The sequence below is a fragment of the Chaetodon trifascialis genome, chromosome 17 (assembly GCF_039877785.1).
Source record: "Chaetodon trifascialis isolate fChaTrf1 chromosome 17, fChaTrf1.hap1, whole genome shotgun sequence".
Classification (NCBI taxonomy): domain Eukaryota; kingdom Metazoa; phylum Chordata; class Actinopteri; order Chaetodontiformes; family Chaetodontidae; genus Chaetodon; species Chaetodon trifascialis.
Genome location: NC_092072.1, coordinates 13,529,285 through 13,554,197, shown reverse-complemented (window position 1 = coordinate 13,554,197; position 24,913 = coordinate 13,529,285). Strand labels below are relative to the sequence as shown.

The following is a 24,913-nucleotide window of genomic DNA, read 5'->3' as shown; positions in this document are numbered from 1 at the left end:
AGTTTTTAAGTACGAGCGTATATCTTCTATGGATGTAGAGGTGTGTTTGCCTGCACATGAATATGTCTCTCACATAAGCAGACTGAGGATTTAAAGCAGAGATTAGGTTTCTATTTAGGATTTGAGGAAGTGCACGTATGTGTGAGTGTTTATTATGTTGCAAAATAGTAATGTACATGCAAGCGTGCACTTCCATACTTCCACTAAATCAGACACAGTCACTTCTCAAAGTAAATCATCAGACAGACAAATGACCTTAATCTTAAATCTAAGTGGGAACGCTGTCACTTCAACTTTGATATTTTACCAGAGCAATGAGCTCCCACTTCAGGTCAATGGAGATCATCCAGTATTTTACAACTGGAGTCACATTCACCATCAACTGTGATCAACGTCCTGCAGCAGTTTAACATGGCCCAAATAACACAGACCCAGTGAGAACCCTGAAAACCATCAACCATCTTTAATAGCTTTGACTTTTTTATTTTACAAATATCAAATATTCAATATGTATTGATCTTCCTAAACTCCAAATTCACAATGTTTAATTGCTGTGCTTTGCAGTCCGGTGTGGGACGTTCATGAACCTCACTGCTGTTCTCTTTGTTAAAACAAAATAGAGGAAACTACATCCAAATTGTATAAACAAGATGTCTAAGTTATGCAAACAGGAAAGTATTAAAAAGACATGATGCAGCATGGAGAGGCCCGTCCCAGCCCTAATCACAGCTTTGAGATATAATGTGTGTGAACCGTTGCAGAATCAACATCAAGGTGAGGCAGGGGCAGGTTGTATTTTAAAAACTGCCCTTCCACAGATCTGAAGTTACTTGTTCACTAGCATTAGATTGATTTTACAACATTATGTTGGACAAAGGATCGGCTTCACGGCTTGTGTTCTACTTCAAAGTAGAGAACTGTTTTTTCTAATAGGGCTAATTCAAGCTCTACCATCCATCCACCACCTATCCACCACAGCTTAAAAGTGAGACTTTAACAGGACACTTACGGACTGTTGGCTCCGCCTCCAGAGCGAAACTGGACGTATGGGGCGAGTTGTAGGAGGAGTCTAACAGCCTCTGGCCACTCCCCCTCATTGGAGCGAAACTCACAGGAGGCGGAGTCACACTCCTCAAAGCTGAACTGGTAGTAAGAGTTGGAGTCCGAAAACACCACCCGCTGGTCCACTGGAGAAAGAAGAGACACACACCAAAACAAATGAGAGAGGTAGCAGCTTCCTCTCCTGTTCCTCTTTTCTCTTTATCATTTCACTGTGACAATGTGTGACTACTTAAAAAATTTGGTATTAGAGTCAGATGAAAGGAAAATGCCTTTATAACTCTTTTTGGTCACATTACCAGTCATATTGTGCACCTATTTAATAACCCAAAAAACATAACCAAATCTACTCTTTATGTAAAACAAAATATGATGTGTGCTTACAAGCTAAGCTAAGCTCGAACCAACCAATGACATCATGACATCCACCAAATCAATCTACAACTTTTAGCAGAACAGGTCAAATGTCCAGATTTGAGACAGGACAAGCATTGCTTCGTGCATAACTTGTATTTATGTTGGTGCACTAAAATGGGAGCCTACATTAAAGAAATGATTTTAAATGTTCATTAGTGGTTTAAAGCAATAATAGAAACATGGCGGCAACAATAAAAGCCGGATAAACTCTGGGATTAGCCAGACTGATGAACTGCACCTGAGCAAATGTTCAAAAGCAGGCAGCTTGAGGAGGATCAGGTTTGCTGAAAGGAGACCTTTGAATTTAATAGCCTCTTTACAATATGTCATCCATACAGAGTGTAGTTTTGATATAACACAGGGTAAAAATAATTGATCACAATTTCTACATTTTCCCTGTCAGCAGCTTTATCGAGTACAGAAATATGAATGACACCCAGGCAGTGCAGGTGTAGTGACAGCAGATTCAGCCAATCAAAAGGTTTAATCTGTGGTAAGATGTTTCTTTTTTACTTGGCCTTTGGTAAATAATGAAAGATTATGTTTGGGATTATTAGTGAGGGGCTTGGATACAGAGTCACAGCATCATTTCACCTTGTGGAAAGTTAATCAGGTGGATGAAGCTGTGAATATGTCTCTATTCTGTTGGAAATTACCTGGTGAACTGGTTCATTGTTTGTCACTTTACAGATGTGCAGACTGTCACCGATGTGGCTGGAAGGTTACCATAAATTCTGGAGCACAGTCGAGCCTCCAGGCTGTCAGGGTGCGTGTGAATGTTTGTGCGTGTGTATGAGGTTGTGTTTTTTACCAGACAGCAGGACTCCCAGCTCCAGCAGCACCTGCCAGACACGCACAGCTGTAGTCCGACAGCGCACGTACACACACTGCTCACACAGCCACTGCACCAGCTCCACCCCCACATAGCTACGCCTGTTAAAACACACACATTTTCAGCACAGCCACACAGTGTTATGACACACATGCGCATACACACACTTCTTCCCTCGGCACAAAGCTTGTCTTTTTTATTTAATCAATATACATTGATTATTCATTAGTTCTCTGTAAGCCTTTTCCTCTGAAACACTGAATACTTTCCGTCTGCTTTTCCCCCAGGAAAGACTGATGTATGTGTGTGGGCGTGCATTTGTGTGGGTATGTGTCCAATGATGTTTAAGAGCATCTATTTATATTTGTGTCCAGATGTTCAAATGGTTTATGCATGCATCTGTATGTACCGTATGTACAGTATATCGCATGAGAGTGCATGTATTCCCCGTCCATCATGTGCTCGGCTACATGATGTCTACGTCACATTTTGCTCGTCTTACTGCATTAACAACATGACTGGCCAATCAGGAAGGGGCTCAACAGTGACTGGTGAGTCAGTGTATATGCTTCACTGGATGCATCGATTCAGCCCTGCACAGATAACCAAACAAATGCAGAGACAAGTGTACCGTATGATTCTGGCCAGGTGTATCTTGTCTTTAGCCGGGTACGGTCCATGAGAGAGGAAGGCATTCCTCACAGTCCGACCTGCACACGGAAAACTCTGGGAACAAGACTGACACACACAGAAACACATCAAGGTGAATTTTTGCTGTTGCTTTAAAATCTGAATGAGACAAATTTATCAAAGTGACCAAAATGACAAAAGTCTTATCTCAACACAATTGTGGACATGATTATCAAGACAACAGAGAGCTAGTGCGGCTGTCATTGACCAGCTCACAAGGACAGCTCGATTTCTTTCCCCCTGAGGAATGAAACATTGACTGTGTCTACGCGCTCTGCAATAATCCTGCTATTGACGCTCTGGTAAATAAGACCGTATTTCAATTAAGCTGTTTACATGGGCTGCTTGTTCTGTTCCATTCATATTCACGTTTCCGTGCTACAGAGCAGAGCCGGCTTGATGACTGATGATGCTCCATTCACATTATGTTACAACATGAGAGACTCCCTCCAGTGTCAACTCAACCTCAAATTTCATCCCGTCTTTGCCTCAGTGGCTTAGCTTTGTGGCTACATGGGAGCAGACTTTGCAAATGACTGCACTTCAGGAAGTGACTGTAACTTGATAGTAGAGCATTTGTTAGCTAAATGGTCCTGTGTATTGCACCATTAAAGGTACCCTGTGAATTTCTCACCACTAGTATATGAAGCAATGGAGTCACGCTTCTATGAGTGGATCCCTGGTGTGTTTGCATCTTATACTGTACACATGCAACCGCAAAAGTACGTGGCTGACACACATTCTTGCAGATGCTGTTCTTGCATGCAGAACTGTGGCAGCTAAAGGCAGGAAAGAGGACTGCCAGCTGATATAAACATGGATGTAAACAATGCAAAACATTCAAACAATCGGCTTTGCAAATGTTTTGCGAACATGTTCATCACTCTCTGGGCACTGCAGTGTTTGACCGTGTGTCTTGAGCTCAAAGCAGGTTTCTGACCTCAAAGCAGACTTACTGATCATCAGTTTGGCAACAAGGTGACCCTTCAAATAAAGAACCAGGGTTCAATCAGGCTCACACAGCCATACCGCAAATAAATCTTTACACACCGGTCTGCCGAGCCTTAATTGTCATTTTCTTCAGTTATGAGTGTTGTCAATAAAGCAAAATTACCTGACAGGCAATTGGATCAAGTTTTGACAGTGACAAATGATTTACGACCTATCTTTGCTGAAACAGGTTTTTCAAGCTGATAAAACTTTGAATTTTGAAGTAGTTGATCACAAAGTTTGACAGTCAAAAGGTAGAGGTCAGCACTAACTCGTTGTCCCCATTATGCCGCCTAATCTCCATAGTTTATGTATTGGTCCAGCTTTCAGTGACCACGTTCAATCAAGTTCCAGACTAATATCAAAAACTGAGGTTGGGAGATTTATACTGGCTGAGCAAGTTTGAGGCTCCTTTTTGCAAGCATCTTCCTTCTTAGGTGCTCATGGCCAAGTATCCTGCTCCGTCACACTAGTCTGAGTACCTCATCAATATTATGTTCCAGTGAGAACATGTACAACAGTGCTGTGGGACAAACAACCACGCAGACGCAAAGATTTTTACGTGCAAATAAACAAGCAGCATGTAAGCTTCAGTTTTTGAAACTTTTTATTTCTTGAGCTAATATTTCCAGTGTTCAAAGAAGACTGTGCACACGGTGGATATATAAGCCCCGAGGTCTTTTCAAATTGCAGTCCTGAAATATTCGTCAAACCGCATTATGATGATACATGACAAATTAAGACTCTCTGAGTGTGTGTCTGTGTGGGTGTGTGTGTGCATGTGCGTGTGTGTAGCTGGTGAAACTCGCTTGGAAAAAGCCCAAGGTAATATCACCACTGATGTCATCTGTATTGGGGCAAAACAAACACACTTTCGCTTGACAGCAAAACTAAAAGAGATGACATCACCTGCGTACGTGCGTGTGTGTATGTTTCCTTACCTTATGTACCGTAGGTCCAGTGCTCGGTCCGGGGATGGTGTCAGGTGATTGCTGTTAAAACAAAACACACACACACAAGCCGTCAGAGCCAACACACACAGTAAATATACTGAACAAACAAGACTGTGACATGAGATGGACCAGTTTTATCATTTCAAAAACATTAGTCAGGTTTTGTTTAAACCAACAGCAGGAACAACCATTGCTCATACGCACGCTTTGTGGTGAAATTCAGTGCTTTAATACAGGTGACACGTCATGCACTTTTACATACATAGAAAGAGTATGTTGATTATCTGACCTAAATGGTTTAAGAGTCACACACATTCACTCAAGCACTCATCAATATGAAGCTGTAACAATGAAAAAAAGAAACTTATCAGTTCCTCAGCCATAAATGATAAAGCCACATGATAAATATCTTCACTGTTACTACCATCATGTTGTAGTCTTTTCCCTGAGTCTATCCACTCCACCTCTACTTCCCCTATCAGGAAATAAACTCTTAATCTTTATGGATTATTATGGCGCTAGAGGAGCTACATGACAGCACTGACACAGTGGTGACACACTGGCCATAAAACAGATTAAAAACGATAGAAAGTGTTAGATCTAGTAGAGAGGAAACAGCGCTACATGCAGCCATCTGTTTTTGTATCTCACTGTGGTGCAATACATTGTAATGTGATTTAGTAACACCTCGTCTTGGCTGCTCTGCTGCTCATTTAAAAGCTTCCAATGCTTCACAGCTCCATTTTCAAACTCAGATAATAATTAATGAAGAAAACTGTTTTTTTACTGTCATATATGGCCAACATTCCATATTAATTTTGTAAAAACACTTCATTATACTGCTTCAAGATGGGAATATCTTTGAAGTTGAATGTGTTACTTTGCAGCCCACGCAGGGAAACCTCTAGAGCCTATAAAAGCATTCACCTCCCTGAATCACTTCCATGGTTTATTGTTTTACAACGCTGAATCACAGGGATCTGAAGAGGCTCTCCAACTCTGATCAACGCCTTTTGATATCAAAATGAAACAATCTCTACAAATTGAACTAAAAGTAAGTAAACATAAGCACAGAATGTTTGCATAAATAGCCACCCCTTTTACACCAACACGCCTAAAATCATCACTGGTGCAGCCAAGCGTTTGTATTTGAATGCAGAACACCTGTAATAAAGGTGCGACAAGTACATTTAGGTTAAATACAGATGTATCTGCAAGGCCCAACAACACAGTAACATGAAAATGAACCAGCATGCACAATACAAGGATCCTGAAACTGAAGGAATTTAGCTTATTTTATTATTTGCACCTGTGCTCTTCCTACTGTGACATGTGCCGCTTTGAAACAAATCTGTGGAAGAGTTATCAAAGTCAGAGGAATGAAAATTTCAAGGCACTGACTATGGAGCACATTAAAGTAAATCTTTAAACAACAGCCGTCCTCAATAACTGTTAATGCAAAGAGGGAGCCATCAAGAGGCCTATAGGCATTCTAACAGAGCTACAGGTTTTATGGCTGAGCTCTGCAAACTGGAGGGGAGTTTCAATGGTCTGACGAGACAAAAAATTGAGCTTTCTGACCGTCTTACTAAATGCTCGGTCATGGCAGAGTCACGCAGAGGTGATGCTTTTCTGAAGCGGGCCTTGGGGTGCTTTGAAGATAGAGGGCAAAACCGACAGAGCAAAACGGAGAATATTCCTGGAGAAAAACTTGCCGCTGTCTGCGAGAAAACGCTGACTTGGGAGAAGGCTTATTTTTCAGTGAGGGAACAAAGCCAAGGCAAAAAGGGTTTCAAAACAACAATAAAATCCTGTAAGGGCCAAGTCAAGTGGCCGATTTAATGCAGGACCTTAAAATGTCCAGTTCCAAGCTGTATCCACACAGATTCAGACACCGTCGATGCTGCCAAAGATGATTTGCAGGGATTTGTTTAAGAGTGTTTTTTCTGTTGATCACTGCCAAAAAATCCTATATTTTATTATCCTATATTTTCTAATATTTTTGTAGATTTTTTAAGCAGTCTAGTTCTCATTTCCCAGTCTTAGAACAATACAGCATCATTATCACTGAATATGGGTGAGAAAATATCAAATACTGGTCTGCGCTTTGAAAATCCCTGACAAAAGAAAGAGCAAACAGTAGAATTGTATTAGGATGACGATCACGTCGCCGGCGTTTGTTAAAGTGAGACAGATGAGAACCTCCTGCAATAGGAGCGCAACTGGTATATGAGCTGAGGCAGTGAAGCAGGATCACACTGATAGAGTTGTGGGTTTGATTCCCTCTGGAAACCTTCACAAAAAACCGAGCCTGTACTGCCAATCACCACTGCCCTTCGCTGCTCACTGGCTGACATTAGCAAAGCACCAGATGATGACGAACAGGGAGATACAATGAGGAACAAATGAAAAGCACTTCAGCAACTGTGGAAGACGGACGTAGATGAAGAAACATAAATGAGTTAGCATGCAAGAGGAGAAAGAGGAGAGGGAGGCTGAACAAATCACAACAGTCCATGAATATATGACGGGGAATATGAGCATGACAGATGGAGAGGGAGAGAGACGGGGCGGTGAGAGACAGAGAGATCATTTTAATTGTAATGGTGAAAAAGTGGGCAAGACAAAGACAGAGAGGGAGAGAAATGCATGGCGGTGGCTTTGAGTCGCAAGAAAATGAAATAGAGGGATGATTAGAGAGCTGTAGAGCGGTGTGCGTGTGTGTGTGTGATCCTCATTAGAGCGATGATACTGTCTGGGGTGTCTCACACACACGCAAGCGAGCAGAAGCATTTGCTCACACACCTTATCCAAATCAAGTGGCTCCATCACAGCTCACCTTCTATTCATTAAAGGAATAGTTGACATTTTGGGGAATAGGCATATTTGTTTTCTTGTTGACAGACAGAGGAGAAAATCGATAACACTCACATGTGCACGACAGCAAGCAGTCAACTGGTTTAGCTTAGCATAAAGACTAGAAACAGCTAGCAAAGCTCTGTCAACATGTAACAAAATCCATCTACCAGCACCTCTAAAGCCCATGAATTAACACATTGCATTGTGTTTATTCTGCAAAAAAAACAGAACATAAAAACAACAATTTGAGATTTTATGTACTGGACTACTTCTTGGCTGGTTGCAGCAACTTCATCATGGCTGTGAGGTTGGAAGAAAAACAGCAGAGACTGAAGGAAGCCTTCAGCCAGAGCCAGAATAGCTGTTTACCCGGTTTTCAGTCTCAAGATAAGCTAAGCTAACTGGCTGCTGGCTTAGCCTTATTATAGAATATTATATTTCCTTCCTTCCTGTATTTCCTAAAATGTCGAACTGTTCCTTTATGTCCACACTTTGCTGGTCCCAGTAGCACTGCTGTTCTCATTCACAATAAAACACGAGGCTGGACTTCCTGATTTACCCTCACTGGGAAACATTTTCAAAAGAGCTCAGCTTTTGGCGGTGAAAACCGCCAGCTCAGCGTGGACGTCCTCCTCCGACATATCACTGAAGACGAGAGCTTATTTTCAGCGTTTGTGTCTGTGAAGACATGCAGTGTTTGGACTGGGGGTTAAGTAGAGCACACCAGCCAGCCAAGCACACAGACTAAATAAATTGTTTCTGACTCTCTCTATCTCCATCTTGCTCCTTCTTTCTCTCTTTTGTCTTGGTCGCTCTATCTTATCTCTCCATCTCTTTGTCTCCCTGTCTGGCGAATACAGATCTCTGGAGAGGTCTTTGTTTCTCCACTGTCAGTTCTCACAAATGCACTCAAGACACACACCCAGCGCTGGAGGAGGTGTTTCATTCATACTGTATCGCACGGCGAGAGGAATGTCTGCTGGCCATGTTCCTGTGAATCTCATTGTCTGCACCTCAGTTTCTCACAAACATGGGTGTCCAGTCCATTGCTGTCAGAACACCAGAGGCCAAAAGCGAGAGCGACAGAGGAAGAGCAGAGGAGATGAATGAGGAGGAACGAGAGCTGTAAAGAGGGAGCACATGCTGACACGCTTATCTGTGTGATGACTTCAAAGTGTGTACACAGAGAGAGAGAGAGGGAGCAGCAGAGAGCGGGGTCATTATCTGCGAGAAATGGATTACTCTCAGATTAGATTGCTGAGCACAGTGAAGAGCACGGTATGCTTGGCAAGCCCCCTCACACGCACGCACGCACGCACGCACGCACGCACGCACAAGCTCCTGCCGACTCCTCGACAGATCAGTCATACAAGGAAGTCAAAATGGAGACATCAAAGCAGCTACAGCTCAATGAACACACACATTGAGAGTAAAGCCGCAAAGAAACCCACCCTGTCTGCCCACGCCTATCAGCCAGCACACGTGACCTTTGGCTTAACAACACTGCAGTGAAAAATCTTAAAAATGTTAATGTCATCTCAGGATTTAGGAAATTGCGATGAATAATGACAACAGATTTAATCAATCTGATCAATACTATGAGTAAATATCATGCTCATGCAGCAAAGTGGACATCAAATTCTCATTTATGTTATCAATTTCAAAGACCGTGTCTCAGGATTTACTATTTTGAACGACAATGAATGGCCACGGGATGCTCAAGCTAAAGTGGTCTTACTACTAATAGATGCTATTTTAGGTTATTTTAATGTTACTGGCATAAAGGCCCTGATGTATTCCAGTTGTATGTTCGTCTTCTGTACATTTTTTCTTCGTTGTCTTTCATGTATTATCAGCGGCTTCTAATTCCGCATATATATCTCTATGTAAAGTGTATTTCTAACTTGAAAGGCATATTCAAGTGTTTAATAAAGTTCAGAGGCACAGAGTGGTTCTGGTGATGTGTGTGTAGGTTTATACCGCGAGTGTGAACGTGTGTTGATTCTCCCTCTCTCTCCACCCCTCACTTGGCCTTTCATCTCTCTAATCTCAATGTATAATGCAGTTATGGATGTGAAATATTGCTGGCAGACAAAAAAAAAGACACATCACAAGCCACTGTTTTGCTGCATGTATAATGCAGAAATGAGATGCTCTCCTCTAAGACAGTGATCATAAAGTCTGTTAGCTTGCATTATGACTGTGATAATCTCATTTTACGGCCTAAATTATGCATTTTCAGCAGCATACTGTACACCACATTTATATACAGTGTTGAGGAGTTTAAGTATTGTGAGTTTATGTCTGTGTTCATGTTTTAATCCACAAGAAGGTTTGAGTTGACAACAAGTGTATTTTTTTTAACAATACGCATCTAAATGTCTCATTTAAAAATGAAAAATCTGATATTTTGTGGAGGCAGCAATACAATTTCCATTCATTCCATTGATTAGAAGAAGGAAGACAAAGAAGCTGCAACCGCACACGACATAGCATCATTCACCTGCGTGATAAAATTCATTTCCATCTCCTCTACCTTCAGCATGCATCATTTCCTTCGCTTGCATCAAGAATGTGAACACATTAAATGGCAACTGTGACGACACATACGCACAAACAGGCCACGCGCACATACTGAACATTATTATTACATTAAGTGTTTAAAATGTCTAATGTTTGGGGATTTCTTGCGACGTTAATGTTCTATTTGTCTCTTTTTATTGATTGACTAAAGCAGGGCTTACACTGTACAATTTGAGTCCTTTTCTGAAACGCTTTGAACGTGCAGGTCGAGCACTTAAACTGTGAGCTTTGGTCTTACATTGCAGATGATTTACTCGCACAGACGGGGTTGAAATTAAATAACAACACGTCTAAAATCGCACAGTGTGCACAGCTTAGAAGAACGCTGCCATACACGTTGGTTCTTCCTCTACTTTGGTGTCAGCAACAAAATCAAACCAAAACTAACAATCCGCATTAGAAATGGTCACAGGATACTGGCCTAAGGATATTGTGTGGGCGACAATAACAAAAAAAAAAACAAAAAAAAAACAACCAATCAGCTTGTCCTGTCAGTATCTGTCTTTCCAGCCCAGCTAGCGGTGCTGCGGACCAGCTAAAGCAAAGGCAGCCTGAGTATGTGGCATGCACATCCTCACCAGTGGGTCCATTTCACGTGCATATTTTTAACTGACTTTGGCTGACCAATAAGTGGCACTTAAAACCAACAACTGACTGAGCTGTGGTCAACTGTTTGGAGGAGGAGGAGGAGGAGAAGGAGGAGGAGGAGGAGGAGGAGGAGGAGGAGGAGGAAAAAAAAAACTAGCCAGTTTTCCCCTGTTGTACAGCTACAACACAGAGCACCCTGGTAAGTGTAATTAAAGTTGAAAAGTTGGTAAAGTGTTTCTTTAAGCAAATCTCCCTTCTCTTGTCACAGCCAACATAAGACTAATAACTGAATACCAGAGCAAGTCACAACAGAATAATGTAAGACAGGATTGTCGAAGGTGAGGCTGCTGCAGGCTGGAACCAAAGGTGACAGATGGCTCTTTACAAGATTAGTTTAGTTTCGGCAAACATCAGAGAATCACGTAAGGAAATGTTAAAAACCGCCATGTCATATGTTGTGCACTTTTACAGACCTTAAATATTAGAACAATATCGCTAAAGATTCTGAATGGATCCACAAAAAAAGATGCAGAGGTGTCCACCTGTGAGCTGTTGGGATGATTTCAGATCTGCTGTAGAGCCGTGCAAAAACATGGTGTGGTAATTCCTCTCTCAAATCTTTTTGGAGAATTTATATGGCCATTTACAAACAAGAGTGTGTCTGGAGGAGTGTGTGAGCGCCAGGTGAAGCATAGCCAACTGCCGGTGTCTAGAGAGAACCAGTCTGCACAAAACAGCCATACCTTTACACTACTTACCCTCGCCTCGTCACACTCACCCACACACGCACGCACACACACACACACACAGACAGAAGAGGGAAAACTTCAGTTCAATCACAGGCAATGAATAATAACACAAAGATGATACAGTGCATGCTGCAGTTCAATGAATGAAAGCCTGCCACTGAACAAATCCATATTCATCCATTCTTTATGGTTTCATTATAACTTCTTTGTCTGGACTGGATTCTGTTCCGAAATTCATTACAGGATTTCAGATCATTGATTTCTCACCACAAGAGAATCAGATCGTATTAATCAGACCGATAACAGGAAGAGCCTCAAAATGAAAGTCCTCAAAACATCACTGAAAATAACAAGATGTAACATGACACAGCGTGTTCATCTCCACCGTCAAAAGTGGCTTCAGACTGCAAATGTTGCATGTCTTTATCACATGTGGCACCAGTGGGACTGCAAGTCTGATTCCCACAGAGGGAATCAGGGACATGTTTTCTCCTGGCTGCCACTGACGATGAAGATGAGCGGAGCTGACACTTGGAGCAGATATATTTGGCTTGTCAGGTGTGTTCGTTCCACATCAGGGCACACCGAGTCACACACATTTACTGCTTAGCAGACCGATCATCACAAAACAGTACCAGAGGGCCCATGAGATGAATTTTAGATGGGCTGATCTACAAATTTGCCCCATTTGGACTGGGAATGTTATTATACTGATAAAAGGGAATTTATTTATTAGTTTAGCCTATTTACTAGAGAATTGAGCTGAAACAATCAGTTAAATAACCAATTTGCTGATTAACCGAAAATTAATCTAAAACCGTTTTGAAAATCGTTTCAACATTGTATTCATTTAATCAAACAGAAATGTCAAATATTTGCTAGATCCAGCTTCTCAGATGCGCAGATTTGCTGTTTTTCTCTGTTTTCTATCATCTTAAACTGAATATGTTTGAGTTGCGGATGGTTGGACAGGAAAAGCAAGACATTCAAAGTCACCTCTCAGAACTTGTGATGGGCATTTTCATAGTCATTTCCACATTGTACAGACAAACCAATGGACAGATTAATCAATAATGAAAATAGTCGTGTGTGTGTGTGTGTGTGTGTGTGTGTGTGTGTGTGTGTGTGTATTTCTTAGTGTACACCTATGCAAGTAGGTGTACGTGATGAATCTGTGGGGGGGTGGAGGGGGTGATAGCGTCGCCTTGACTACCGGAGTGTGAAGGTATGATGTCCAACAGCAAATGGTTATTATGGATGTAGCATATAGGCTACATGCGCGCGCGCACGCACACACACACGCACACACACGCGCACACACACACACACACACACACACACACACACACACAGCCTCTGCGACAGTAATGCTTGTAACAAAATGAAAACACCTGAGTCGTGACGGGGGTTACGAAACGCAGCACGGAGCGGTGTCGGGAAAACTGACGGTTTGAAAGGCGTAAGGCGTCAACCGTTGCTAACGTTCCCCAAACATAAAACACGGAAGGACGGACAGTCAGTCCACGGTCGGTCCGAAATACTCACGCTCTTCTTCCGCAGGTGCAGCCCGTGCTTGAGTAGCCCTGGCAGATCCCGGATTTTGTGTTTGAGCTGAGCCTGGTCTCGTGCGCTCCTGTTCCATCGCAAGCCCGCGAGCAAGCCGTCCTCTGTGGGCTCGGAGTCCTCCATGGTTCCCTTTCCTTCTCCTGTCTGTCCTCGAGCTGCCGTCTGCCTCCGCTCCGGGTGTCTACTGTATCCTCACGAGGCGCACCGCCGCCCGCGCCCGTTCGCCATTTCCCCCCGCCTCGCACTCACACTCCGCGACCTGCATCTGCAACCAAACCGCGCATAGCGACCTACTGAATGTATTCCGCAGCACGCGACGCTGCTGCTCCACCCAATGGCTCGCGCGTCCTACTCCACAGCACTGCCAGGTTGATGTGTGGATGTGTGGGGGTGTTGGGAGGGGGGATCACAGGTGCATAGAAACATTGCATCACTTCTACCTTTCACACTCTGACCAGTCTGGCAAACAGTTGAACTGTTGCGCTGGTGCAGTTCATATTTCAGTATCGTTTAAATGTTTACTTTAGTCACACGTTGTAAATGTAATACGATGCTAAACATAATAGCCTGAGGGGGGAGGGAGAAAGAAGCAGGGGGCACTCCGTAGGGATACGTCATCACATTACCTGGCTCAGATTTCCATAGGTAAACAAGGAGAAGCCATAGATTGTATATCAGTGTGTGGGAGGGTGAATGTGGTACGTGGCGAAGTCTTTTTTTTTTTTTTTTTTTTAAGTTTGGAGCTGTGTTTAGTCCTGACCACGTGAGACTGCTGTGGAGCCTTGAGCTTTGCATTCCAGTTATACCCGAGGCAGAAGGCAGGTGAGCTGCAACATGAGAGGCTCTCAGACCTCCATTGCTGCGGGTGTTTGAAGACGAGACACCGTGTCTCTCATGTGGTTCTCCACTCTGTAAATGCCCCTAATGCTGAAAGTCACAATCAGGCAGTACTTTTAAGCTCGTGCAATATCACACATCTGGCACCTGGTGCACAAATCATTGGAAAATGATCATCTGAAAGAAGAGTGTCCTCAGATCTCTAATGGGCTGCTTTTCAAACCAAATTTATGGGATCCTCATCAGCAGTGTTTGCTCATGCTAACAATCAAAAATCTAAATATCGTTGAGGCTCTAGTATGAACATTACATTTGAGCCACAGAGCTAAGTATATGTTTTACCCAGCAATCTTTGAGAAAGCCAGAGTGTCATTTAACAGCACTGGATCTGGATGAAAAACCATTCTGTCCACGGCAGAATGAAAAGGGATTTTTAACTAGCTTCCGAAGTTGCAACTACAAAGTACCAAGTTTATATTCTTCTTGTGTCCTACAAAATGAGCCCAGCGATATGGCCAGATAGGATAGGAAAGGGCCGATGTCAGAAAAACTTTTTAGTTTGAATCTGAAAGCAAGCGTAAACTGGGTGCACTTTGCATTATAACAAAAGGCTACGTAAATTCACTGGCTTGACGAAGAATTCAACCCTCCTGTGCAGTTCTTCACTTGGGAAGTTAAGTGCATTACATTTTATTAAAGATTTCAAGTGAATATGATCTGAAAGATAAACTGAATTCAGCAGATCCGAGTGGATCTGAGCACGATACTCAAGAGGACATAAATCTGAGCAGAGTTCAGCTTGAGTGCAGTGGGTTTAGTTGTATAACTCAGATGTCGAGTCCGCTTTCCTGATAGGACTTGTAATCTGGGATAATTGGCCCCTTTCAGGGACTCAGATTATACCCACACCATCGCTGTTAGAGGAAATGGGCCAGCATACATACCGTTTGGCTGCTGGATAACACGCACACACGCACACACACACACACAAACATGCCTGAGGAAAAATGTTTTCTTTTTGTTTGGAACAAAAAATTTACTCCACCAACATGATAAACTCAAGTTTGGGGCTGAATCTAGACTGATATGAGGGAAAGGAACCGTGACGTGCTCGACAACGCTCAACACAGACACACATTTATGACTACTTTTGTCTCCATTTCTCTCCTGACATTACACACTAACAAAATATAGTAAAGAAGTTTCTCCCTGCTTTATTATTCAGTCTGAGTTATCAGATTCAGATGCAGCATGACAGTGAAACTGATATAAAGGTGACACTAAACACTTTCTTGGGCTTTCGGCCTTCAACTTAAGTTTCTGTGGTTGTGTCGTTATCTCACAACGGATATCGAAAGTAGTCAAGTTTTTCTCTTTGTTTATGATGTTGTGGTGAAAATGTCAAGAAGGTGCTGTGGGTAAATATTCATGACTAAATTGGTGACAATCAAAGCAGAAGCTTAGACTTTATTATTTATTAAACACTGAAAGGTTCAGCTAATTTTCTTTACCCTATGCCCACACAGGCAATGTCACCAATGACACCACTGGCAATATGAGCAAACAAATCCTGATTGGAAGATGGAAATACATGACATCATTTCTGCCCACCTCAAACCAGTGAGAAAAGTACGTGCAAAAACCGAAAGACAGCAACCTCTCATGTGGAACGACCAAAACTGCTCGAAAACCATGCGTTCATGTAGGGTCCCATCACTCATAGTAAGACACTGATTAAGAAAATGGATTTTCACGGCCCAGAGGTTTAGTATCAAAGTGAGATGTTGTGAAATATTGGTTTCACTCACAGTTTTACTCAGTCGCTGTTGCAGACAGCATGTGCTCTGTGGAGAGACGCATACTGTCAAAAAGCAACCTTGACATCAGTTAGTTAAACTGTAAATTACAAACAATTGTCCTAAATTGAACTGTTTGCATTTGTGATTGACTCAGCAGCAGAAAACAAAATCTCCTGTCTGGCCTCATGTGTGCTATAATCTGTCAAAGTGCTAAAGGAGAACAAAACACAATTACTGAGAGCGCAGACCAATCAGCCTTTCATTCAGATCATTGTTCAGATAGCTGCCTCCAGAGATTTGGTGGGCAGTGCGGAAGGAGAAGCCATGAAACTACAGTCAGCCGTGAGGACGAGATATTACTGCTGTGGGAAACACTGCCAGAGATGCCGCTGAAGATTTTGCACCACTAGAATACACAAAGCCGGTGAACATCTTAACATAATTCCAGAGAAGTGGCATCGTACAGTTGCGCATGTGTTTGTGTCACATTGGACAAGACTGAGGTGAAGCCCAGAAGCTATTTTTTTGGAGTTAGTGTGCAGCACATGATCAGCAACTTCAATAGCTCTACAGTAAATCTGACAAAAAGCAGCAAAAGTCATATTTAGACTTACAGCACACGCATGCCGCCTGAAAGTGAAAGAAGGAAATCAGGAAAATACTGTGTTAGCTGAATTGCTGAAGAAGCAAAAGGAGAGAAGGGGACTTTGGGCTTTCTTGTGCCGAGTCTGGAGGATGATGAAATATGCTGCTCTGCGGTCCCTGAGGACCACTGAAACCAGCCGCTGATGCACATACCATCACATATGCACACGCAGCAAAATCAAACAAACCTGATTGTACATCATTTGAATGAATGAGCTCCACATAGTAGTGCACATACAGTACTGAGGAGTACACGAGGGTTGCATGATGATGCACGGGGAGAAGAATGGATAATAGGGGGAGGGGAAGTGGACTAAAGGAGGAGATGGGGAAGGAAAGTGCGAGGGGAACGAGGGGGCCGAAGCAGGGAGAGCGAGATAGTAAACCAATTACCATAGGACTGGAGAAAGCCTTTCATCCCAAAACTGCCACCACACACACAAATATACACACTTCTATCTGCCTGGCTCCTGCATACAAATACAGTATCCACACACACACACACACACACACACACACACACACACACACACACACACACACGGTCAGACATCTCTCTTTATCACTCACTCACACACATTCAGAGCTGTCTTCAAACAAATGCACTCCTGATTAAATATTGAGGAGTGCCTGTGGCGAACCGAGCGGAGATACAATTCCTCCCGTCTCTTATGGAGCTCCCTGTCTGTGGAAGAAGGAGGAAGAAGAGGCAAGAACACAGTGGCCTGAGAAATAGGCACAAAGGGAAGAGGAGGATGAAGAGGAGTGGAGAGAGTGAAGGACGGGAGGAGGAGGGATGGGAACGGGATGAGAAACCAGCTGGGCGGCGATGAAAAGACAGGAAAAGAGAGACTGAGCGTGAACAAGAAGACGGAGCAGAACCAGAAGGGGGAAAAATGAGGACTGCCATATTAAAATGAACTAGAAACTGTAACACAATATGACAGACAAGGTCATGTATAAAAGAACAAAAGGCTCGCGCCATGAAAGAGCCGACACTGTTCTGTAACTGCACTGACCTTTGGTGCATGACAGACATCATAACAATACTTTTTAGCCACACTAGCTAGCTGGTCTGTCCACCACTTTGGCCCAGGCTGAAATAGCCAAACAGTTATTGGATGCACTGCTATGAAGTTTTGTGCAAACACTCATGGTCGCCAGAGGATGAATCCTAATAATTTCTCTCAGCTTCCTCAGTTCTACTTTGTGTTCAGTGCTAATTAGCAAATGTTAGCATGCTAATACACTAAACTAAGATTGTGAGCATTTCAAGCTTCAACTGTCTAAACACCAGCATGTTAGGATATTCAGTGTGAGCATGTTAGTACGTTAGCATTTAGCTCAAAGCGCAACTGTCCCAAAGTGCAGCCTCAGAGAACCGCTAGCATGACTTTAGACTCATAGTCTTCTTTGTCCTGATACAGGGTCATTATATTTTAGCGCTGGAAGTGAAACATGATATGAACGTGCACTGAGGGCAAAATGCGATGAGACTCCAAATGTTTTTTCTTCCATACACATATGGCAGAAACTCTTCACAGACTTAAGGGCAACAGTGATCCATTCCTGCTGAGACAATTAAAAAGCCATTAGATGATGGAGACTTAACAGTCGTCCACAGAAGCCTGCTCGTGCATGATTACTCATTCGTCCATATGCTCAAACTGAAGTCCAAACACACACTTCCATGCTCACACAGGCCCTGAGGGTGATATGTGATTGTTGTGGTGAGTGGGCAAAGCACAGAACAGTCCTTTCCACACTGTCGCCTGCAGACATCAGAGAGGACTGAACATGCCTCTCATCACAGATGCTGCGTGATTGCCATCTAGCAGTGACCATGGCGAACTGCAGACTGAACAGAGGTTCACTGGACTTTATTTCAACTTCTTCAGCCATCACATTTATAAGTGCTAATCTTAAACACTTGGCTGATTTTAAAGGCTGACTCAGGGTGCAGGCTTTGAGCAATTCAGGGTTTTTAAGATCAGACAGTGTTATGCACATGAAAACAACTGGGGGCAGGTTGGACACAAGCCAGTGCTCACATCTTGCACTCAGAGTCTTTTATCTGAAAACAAAAACAGCGCTCTTTTTGTCCCGTGAGAAACATGCAGATTCAATCGTCCAGTTCCACTTTCAACCAAAGAGAGGTATGTGTAAATGTGTAAGACATTACACTAAATATTTTGATAGCACATCAGAGTTTCATTTTTTTTATATTGTCCACATCTCTTTTGATGACAGGGTGCATCTGAATCTGGTCGCTCATATGACAAAAAATCAGCCATTTTTATATCTTATTGCAGAAGTGCACAAGCGAACTTTCCCACTGATTACACTGCATAATTTTTGCATTGCCATCCACACATACTAATCAGGCAAACATATCATCAAAAGGAACCAAGGGGAGACTAAATTAATTGATTATTTATTACTAGTAAAATAATACTTGAAGTCATATTTCTATTGATTAGAAGTCAAACTTGCTAATTTGATCCTCCAGGTAATTATTTAGTCCATCAGTTTACTTCTCAAAGCTGTACCTTTATTATATAACTTCTGTATCTGTAGTGTAATAACCAGAATTGGATTACAGAGACCCAGACCCCAAGGGGGCCCAAAAGTCCCTGCTTGACTGCATGTCAATTAGTTTTGGTAAAACAGCATATATAAACTTGTTGGGGAATTTACGCTGCTGAAAAGCAATATCAAATGTGGGTCCAGCGTTTTTAGGCAATTTTGTGAAACTGAAAAACTGACTTCTGAATTAATTGTCTTGTAGTGGAGCCAGTGTCACACAGAGGTTCTGGGTGTACTGGACTTCATGAGAACTTGGGGGCAACATTTGTATTTAGCCACTGCAGGTAATGGTGCAAATCAGTGAGCAGGACTGCTTTATGGTAATGTTGGAATTTCAGGATTTTTGCATCAACGTAGTGAAGTAAAAGTACGTTGTCAGGCTTTGACAGGGTTCCTGCATTAGCCAAAAACAGGCATTTCCGTAATTACTGTAAGTGGTTTCACAATTGAGTTCCTAGACAGTAACAAACGTACAGTAACGTGATACATAATGGTAACGTTAAATAAAATTGCATACATTTTGATATAAAGTTTCATCCATGCTACCAACCACCCATGAGAATATTTGTCTATATTGTCTGTGAAGGTTATTTTAAGGGTTTAAACAAATATTGTGTGTTTGTATCACATGCTTTTTTTGTACATATCATCACTCACTGTACTATATTGTGTGAGATATAAGACACTGCCTGTAGTAGAACATATACAGAGCATATTGTGGTACTAAACTGGCTTTACAAAAGAATACACATCTATACATAGACTCTGACACTGGTCAGTGTTCATAGTAAAAGTAACACAACAGGAGAAACAAACTGGATTTCCCTGAATTTGGGTATCATTGATAATGAAAGAATAAAAAGAGGAACTGAGTAATTTAGATACAAGGTTTTTCTGTTTTTGTGGTGGAAATAAGATGGGATTGTCCTTGAAGAGGATGGAGCTCATAGGGAAAGACCAAAGGGGACATTTGATGGATCCTACCCTTTCCTTTGGGCAGCCATAAGGTTATTGGCAATATATAATTATCTTGAACACAGCTGATGCACATGAAATAAACAAAGTTAAAATGTATGCTGGGGGTTGGAGAGTTACACCATCATCACACTTTTTTCAATCGTAAGAATTTCGGCTGAAACGCAGGAGGAACAAAAACTGTAGAGCAAGAGGAAACTAGTTACTGATGGACATGGTGCAAATATGCTGAATAATGTTTCAAGATTGTTCTTTGCATTAACCCCCCTGACACAACCTGAATGAGGTGAAACCAGTTCACCGGCATATGAGTTAAAGTGTTATAATGCTGCAACTCACATGAGTTATAATGCTCTGTTTTACCATATATGAGTTATAATGTTCTAATGTTTTAACTCATATGAGTTAGAATTTGCTAATATTCATGATGGGATTGTCCCTACATGTAGCTGCCTGTCTCAGCTGTGCGGGCTTGTGGTTTATAGCTATGTCATACTTCCACTATTACTACATCCATAATCCTGTATTATGTACATATATTATCTCTTACTAATATGTAAATATTTCACATACATGAATATATCACATATGTATATACTAAACTATACTATACTGCATATAGTTAAGAATCTATTATTAGAGCTGTCACTGTTACTGTGATGGCATTTCTGTCCCCTGAGTTTTCTACCTGTTTAAAGGATGTTGATCCTTGCCACTGTCGGCAAGTGCCTGCTCATGAGGGTCTCTGCGGATAAAGAGTTTGGTCTGTACATATGAGAGTGTCCTGTGGCAACTTCTGTTGTGATTTGGTGTTATATAAATAAAATTGACGTGAACTGAATTGATTTTTTTCCCCACAGCACTTTAAAGACATCTCATTCACATTGGCTTAAAAATCAAGTTTCCAAAGTTTATACATGGCCTTGGTAAAACAGCTGATAAAGAGCTCAGCTCAGTTTGAAGGTGAAGTTGGTTTGTGTAACGCTTTGTGACTGACACTCATCTTCTGTATTGCTGTGTTTAAATTACAATATCCTTTCAGTGCATGATCATGTAACAAAAAAGCAGATGTTAACTATTTCCATTTTGAACAAAACATATTTCTTCATGTGTTTTCTTAGAGCAGCTCGCTTTGAGAGTCAGAGCTACTGCTTTCACCAGACTTTCCTCCCACCGAGCGCAATAATCACACATAAAAAATGAAATGCATCTCAATGCAATAACTGTTTAGAACTGGAATAGATGTATTAGACAAAACTGCAAATCCACAAAGCAAAAACTGGAAGCGTGCCTTGAGGTCTTAAGGAGGGAGGAGAATGTCCCAGATCAGCACTTCCCATTAAGACGCCACCCTGCAACCACTGAGCTATTCTAGAGGGTCAAATTGTCCACTGGAAGTACAAAAACACTCCCCGATTAAAAGTGGACACAAACCCATTCTTACGACATCCACTGTAGAGCAGATCCAGCATCGGCTAGTGTACAGACTGCTGTTTTTTTCTTTTTTTTTTGAACCAATTTGGGAGTTCTCCAGTTTGATTCCCCATTAGTAATACCAACAGACAGAGGGAAAGTTACATATCAAAAATAGAAGCATGGGGAATTATAAAGAACAAAATATTTTGATAACAAAGTAAGTAGACAGTTGCAAGTTATCATTTGAAAGGAGAATATGAAGAAAGGAAGAAAGTTGTGAAAGCACAACTGATAGTTGGTGAAGGGAGGAGACTTTTCTTTCAATGATTCAAGAGGAGGAAATGAGCTAAATGGCGCTGGGTAGTGAAATCTTTTGTACACACTTATTCCCTTTAATTCAGTTTTAAGTGATTAAAAGAAAACAATGTGTGTCTCGAGGTGAAAGAGTGTGAGTAACTGGCTTACAGTATGATACATGTGAATCAGGAAGGTCATATCTGGGTTGGGGGTCATATTTTGAGCGTCATATCCCAGCCAAGTTTCACAGAATCATGACACACTGTAGAATATGCTAGATATCAAAAATGCTTTTTTGTCATGGTAGTTGAACTCATGAAGGATGCACAGCAAAAGTCAGAACCACATTTGTGCATCTCTGCAGAATCTTCATATTCTTTCTTATTAACACCATAAATGAAAGTTAAACAAGAACAAAACAAAACACCAATCTTACATCCTCAGTGGAAACAAGAATTACTCAAAAATGGAAGAAACACAAAGTAATCCTTCTACTCTGGCCCAAAATGACAGGGGGACCTTACAAGAAGTTAGTAAATACACATACATTGTTCATGCACCATATACAATATGCAGGAGAACCCAAACTATTGTGAGCTATCCATACACCAAGTCACTTCTGGTGATACAACAACTGGTGATAGTGACAATAATCAGGGTTCACAGAGGGATGAAACACATTTGAGGACTAACTTCTATTATCACTGCAGGGAGAGTACAGTGATATTAAAACCTGCTCTTTGTGGACATTTTGAAGATGGATACTCCCACAAACTGCTGACGGATGCTGGCCCAGATGCTTGGTGCAAAATTTTAATTGCGTGCCTGTCTGCAGAATATTAGATGATAGCCCATCACATCGATCAAGATAATATGGAGAGGATGAAAAGAAGAGCCCACAGTTGGCATCTCTGTGACACACACTGTACAGAAGCACAGCCATGCTTTGAGCTACATGCTAACCTCAGCATGCTGAAGTGCTCACAATGGCAATGGTAAAATGATGATGTTTGGCAGATATACTGTAATTTACTATAGTTACTGTAGTTTACTATGTTTATCATATTAATTTACGGTGTTAGCATACTAATATGTCCTACTTAATGTTATCTTAATGTATCTTTTTTGATAGAGTAACTATGGAAACAGTTAGCAACATTTAGAGGGGTATTTGACAAAATATCCAGTAACTGACTTTACTCTAACAGGACTTTTTAGTGAGAGGAAGCATTTATATGGGGGAATATCAGTGGGCCTAGAATTGCGCCCTGTGGTGTCCCAGCATTTAGTTTGTGAACAATACAGTGTAATTTGTTGAAGAAAACATAACAAATCTAGAATTTGTTTTGTTGAATTTGTTGTAGAATTTGTCTAGAATAGCTCTTAAAACAATCTCTCACCGCCTTCGATGCGGATGGTGTCAACAGCTCAGCTAAACAGAGTAAACAGAAAGCTGATGACTGTCGGTCCATTTTGGAGTAAAATTCCCATTCTACAGTTTTTTCATTTTTTTTTGTATAAAATAAGAAAATATCCTGGAGAGTATTTCATTCTTTTGGACAATACATGAATGAGCTCAGTATTTAGGTGTCATCTAATGACGACAGACAGCTGTGTGATTTCTGCAGGCCAGCAAATGTTTCCATGAAAACATTAAAAAGACAAAAAAAAAGACACAACAAAAGGTTAGTTATAGGGGCAGCCTAATGGTTGGTGTCCCTGGGGGCACTGATGGGGATGGTAGGGGGCAGAAGGGGGAGTTAAACTAATCCATTGGTAGGATTTGGCACATAAAACCCTTTTCCAGGCACTCAAGTGGATGGTTGACAGTACAAAGCCTTCAATAAATATGGGCTGATGTATTATGACATTCTCAGATCACCCTGGGAATAGCTAATAAACTTGATGTCAAACTGGTAAAATCTGTAAAACATTTGCTGGGGTCAAGGCCAAAAGCCATTATTACTAACTTGGAAAAATAAACCATGTTTGGAGCACCATCATGCTGAAAACATCCAGGTGAACTGTCCAAGCTGACAGGTACGCTGACCAGAGAGTATACCAGTGATGAAGATCGGGTCACATTTCTCTCTGCCATCAGGTTATTGTTCATTGTTGTCAGTTATATTCTTACTGGCTTTGTGACGAGGATACGGCTTTAAAAGCATGACCCCATTCTCCCATCTCTTCAAAGGTGCGGAACAGGTCAGCGATCAAACTTATACATGGAAAAATCAAGCTTCATGACTAATATTGCAACAGGAACGTGATAACACAACATCAGTGTGAGGAAACAACAAGAAATTCACTGATTGCATGCACCATTGAAGCTTAACACATCCTTCAGATTTAATACTGGAATAATAGAAACGCCCGTTTGATGGCAAAGTGTGACAGATAGGCCTATTGATCCTTAAGCCGGTCATGTGAGGGGAAGAGCATCTTGTGTTGCTAATATTGGGAAAGACTTATGGAAATACTCCAGGAAGTCAAGGATAGGCAACTAATACCTCAGTGAGGAATTAAAATGTTAAAACTACAATGTAAATGTGACTTTTCATCACTTGCTGTCTTATGTTCATTTCATCTTCAGTGATTCTAAAATTACAGCATGCAAATATATGGTCTGGACTGGATTTTCCCTTTAAATTATTTGGCTGAAAATATCAAAGGGATTTTTCACAATTATGTGGATGGCCACATAATTATGTAATAATGTGTCTGTGTGTCTGTGTCTGTGCGGGGGGAGGTGGGTGGGTTTGGGGTGGGGGGGTGGGGGGTCTGAAACGTAATTTATATTGTTTCTGTTATTGAAATATTTAGAATTTTATGTTCATCCTTTAATCTAAACTGGAGGCAACAGAATCAAAGCAGCTTTCGCGCTCAGTTTCGTCTCTTTGTGGACATTTTGAAGATGGATACTCCCGCTACCTTCATCAAAACCGGATGCTTGACGTAAAACTTCAATTCCGTGCCTGTATGTCGCAGAGAGGTGTTGGGAAATCCCTCCAGTCTGAAGCATATAAAATGACAGCCCATCACAAAGACAAGACGACAGCCTCTGGCCTTGAC

The 24,913-nt window shown here is 41.7% G+C and overlaps 1 protein-coding gene across 1 annotated transcript in view; it reads right to left on the bottom strand.

Moving 5' to 3' along the window:
• rapgef5a (Rap guanine nucleotide exchange factor (GEF) 5a) overlaps positions 1-13,636 on the bottom strand; it is a 45,576-nt gene extending 31,940 nt beyond the window's left edge. The window contains exons 1-5 of the mRNA XM_070984238.1: positions 13,266-13,636; positions 4,930-4,980; positions 2,940-3,046; positions 2,288-2,409; positions 1,010-1,187 (exon numbers count right to left, since the gene is read on the bottom strand). Of these exons, the coding sequence (XP_070840339.1) occupies positions 1,010-1,187; positions 2,288-2,409; positions 2,940-3,046; positions 4,930-4,980; positions 13,266-13,409 (602 nt within the window). The 5' untranslated portion in view covers positions 13,410-13,636. The remainder of the gene's footprint in view (positions 1-1,009; positions 1,188-2,287; positions 2,410-2,939; positions 3,047-4,929; positions 4,981-13,265) is intronic.
• Positions 13,637-24,913: the final 11,277 nt, after the last annotated feature.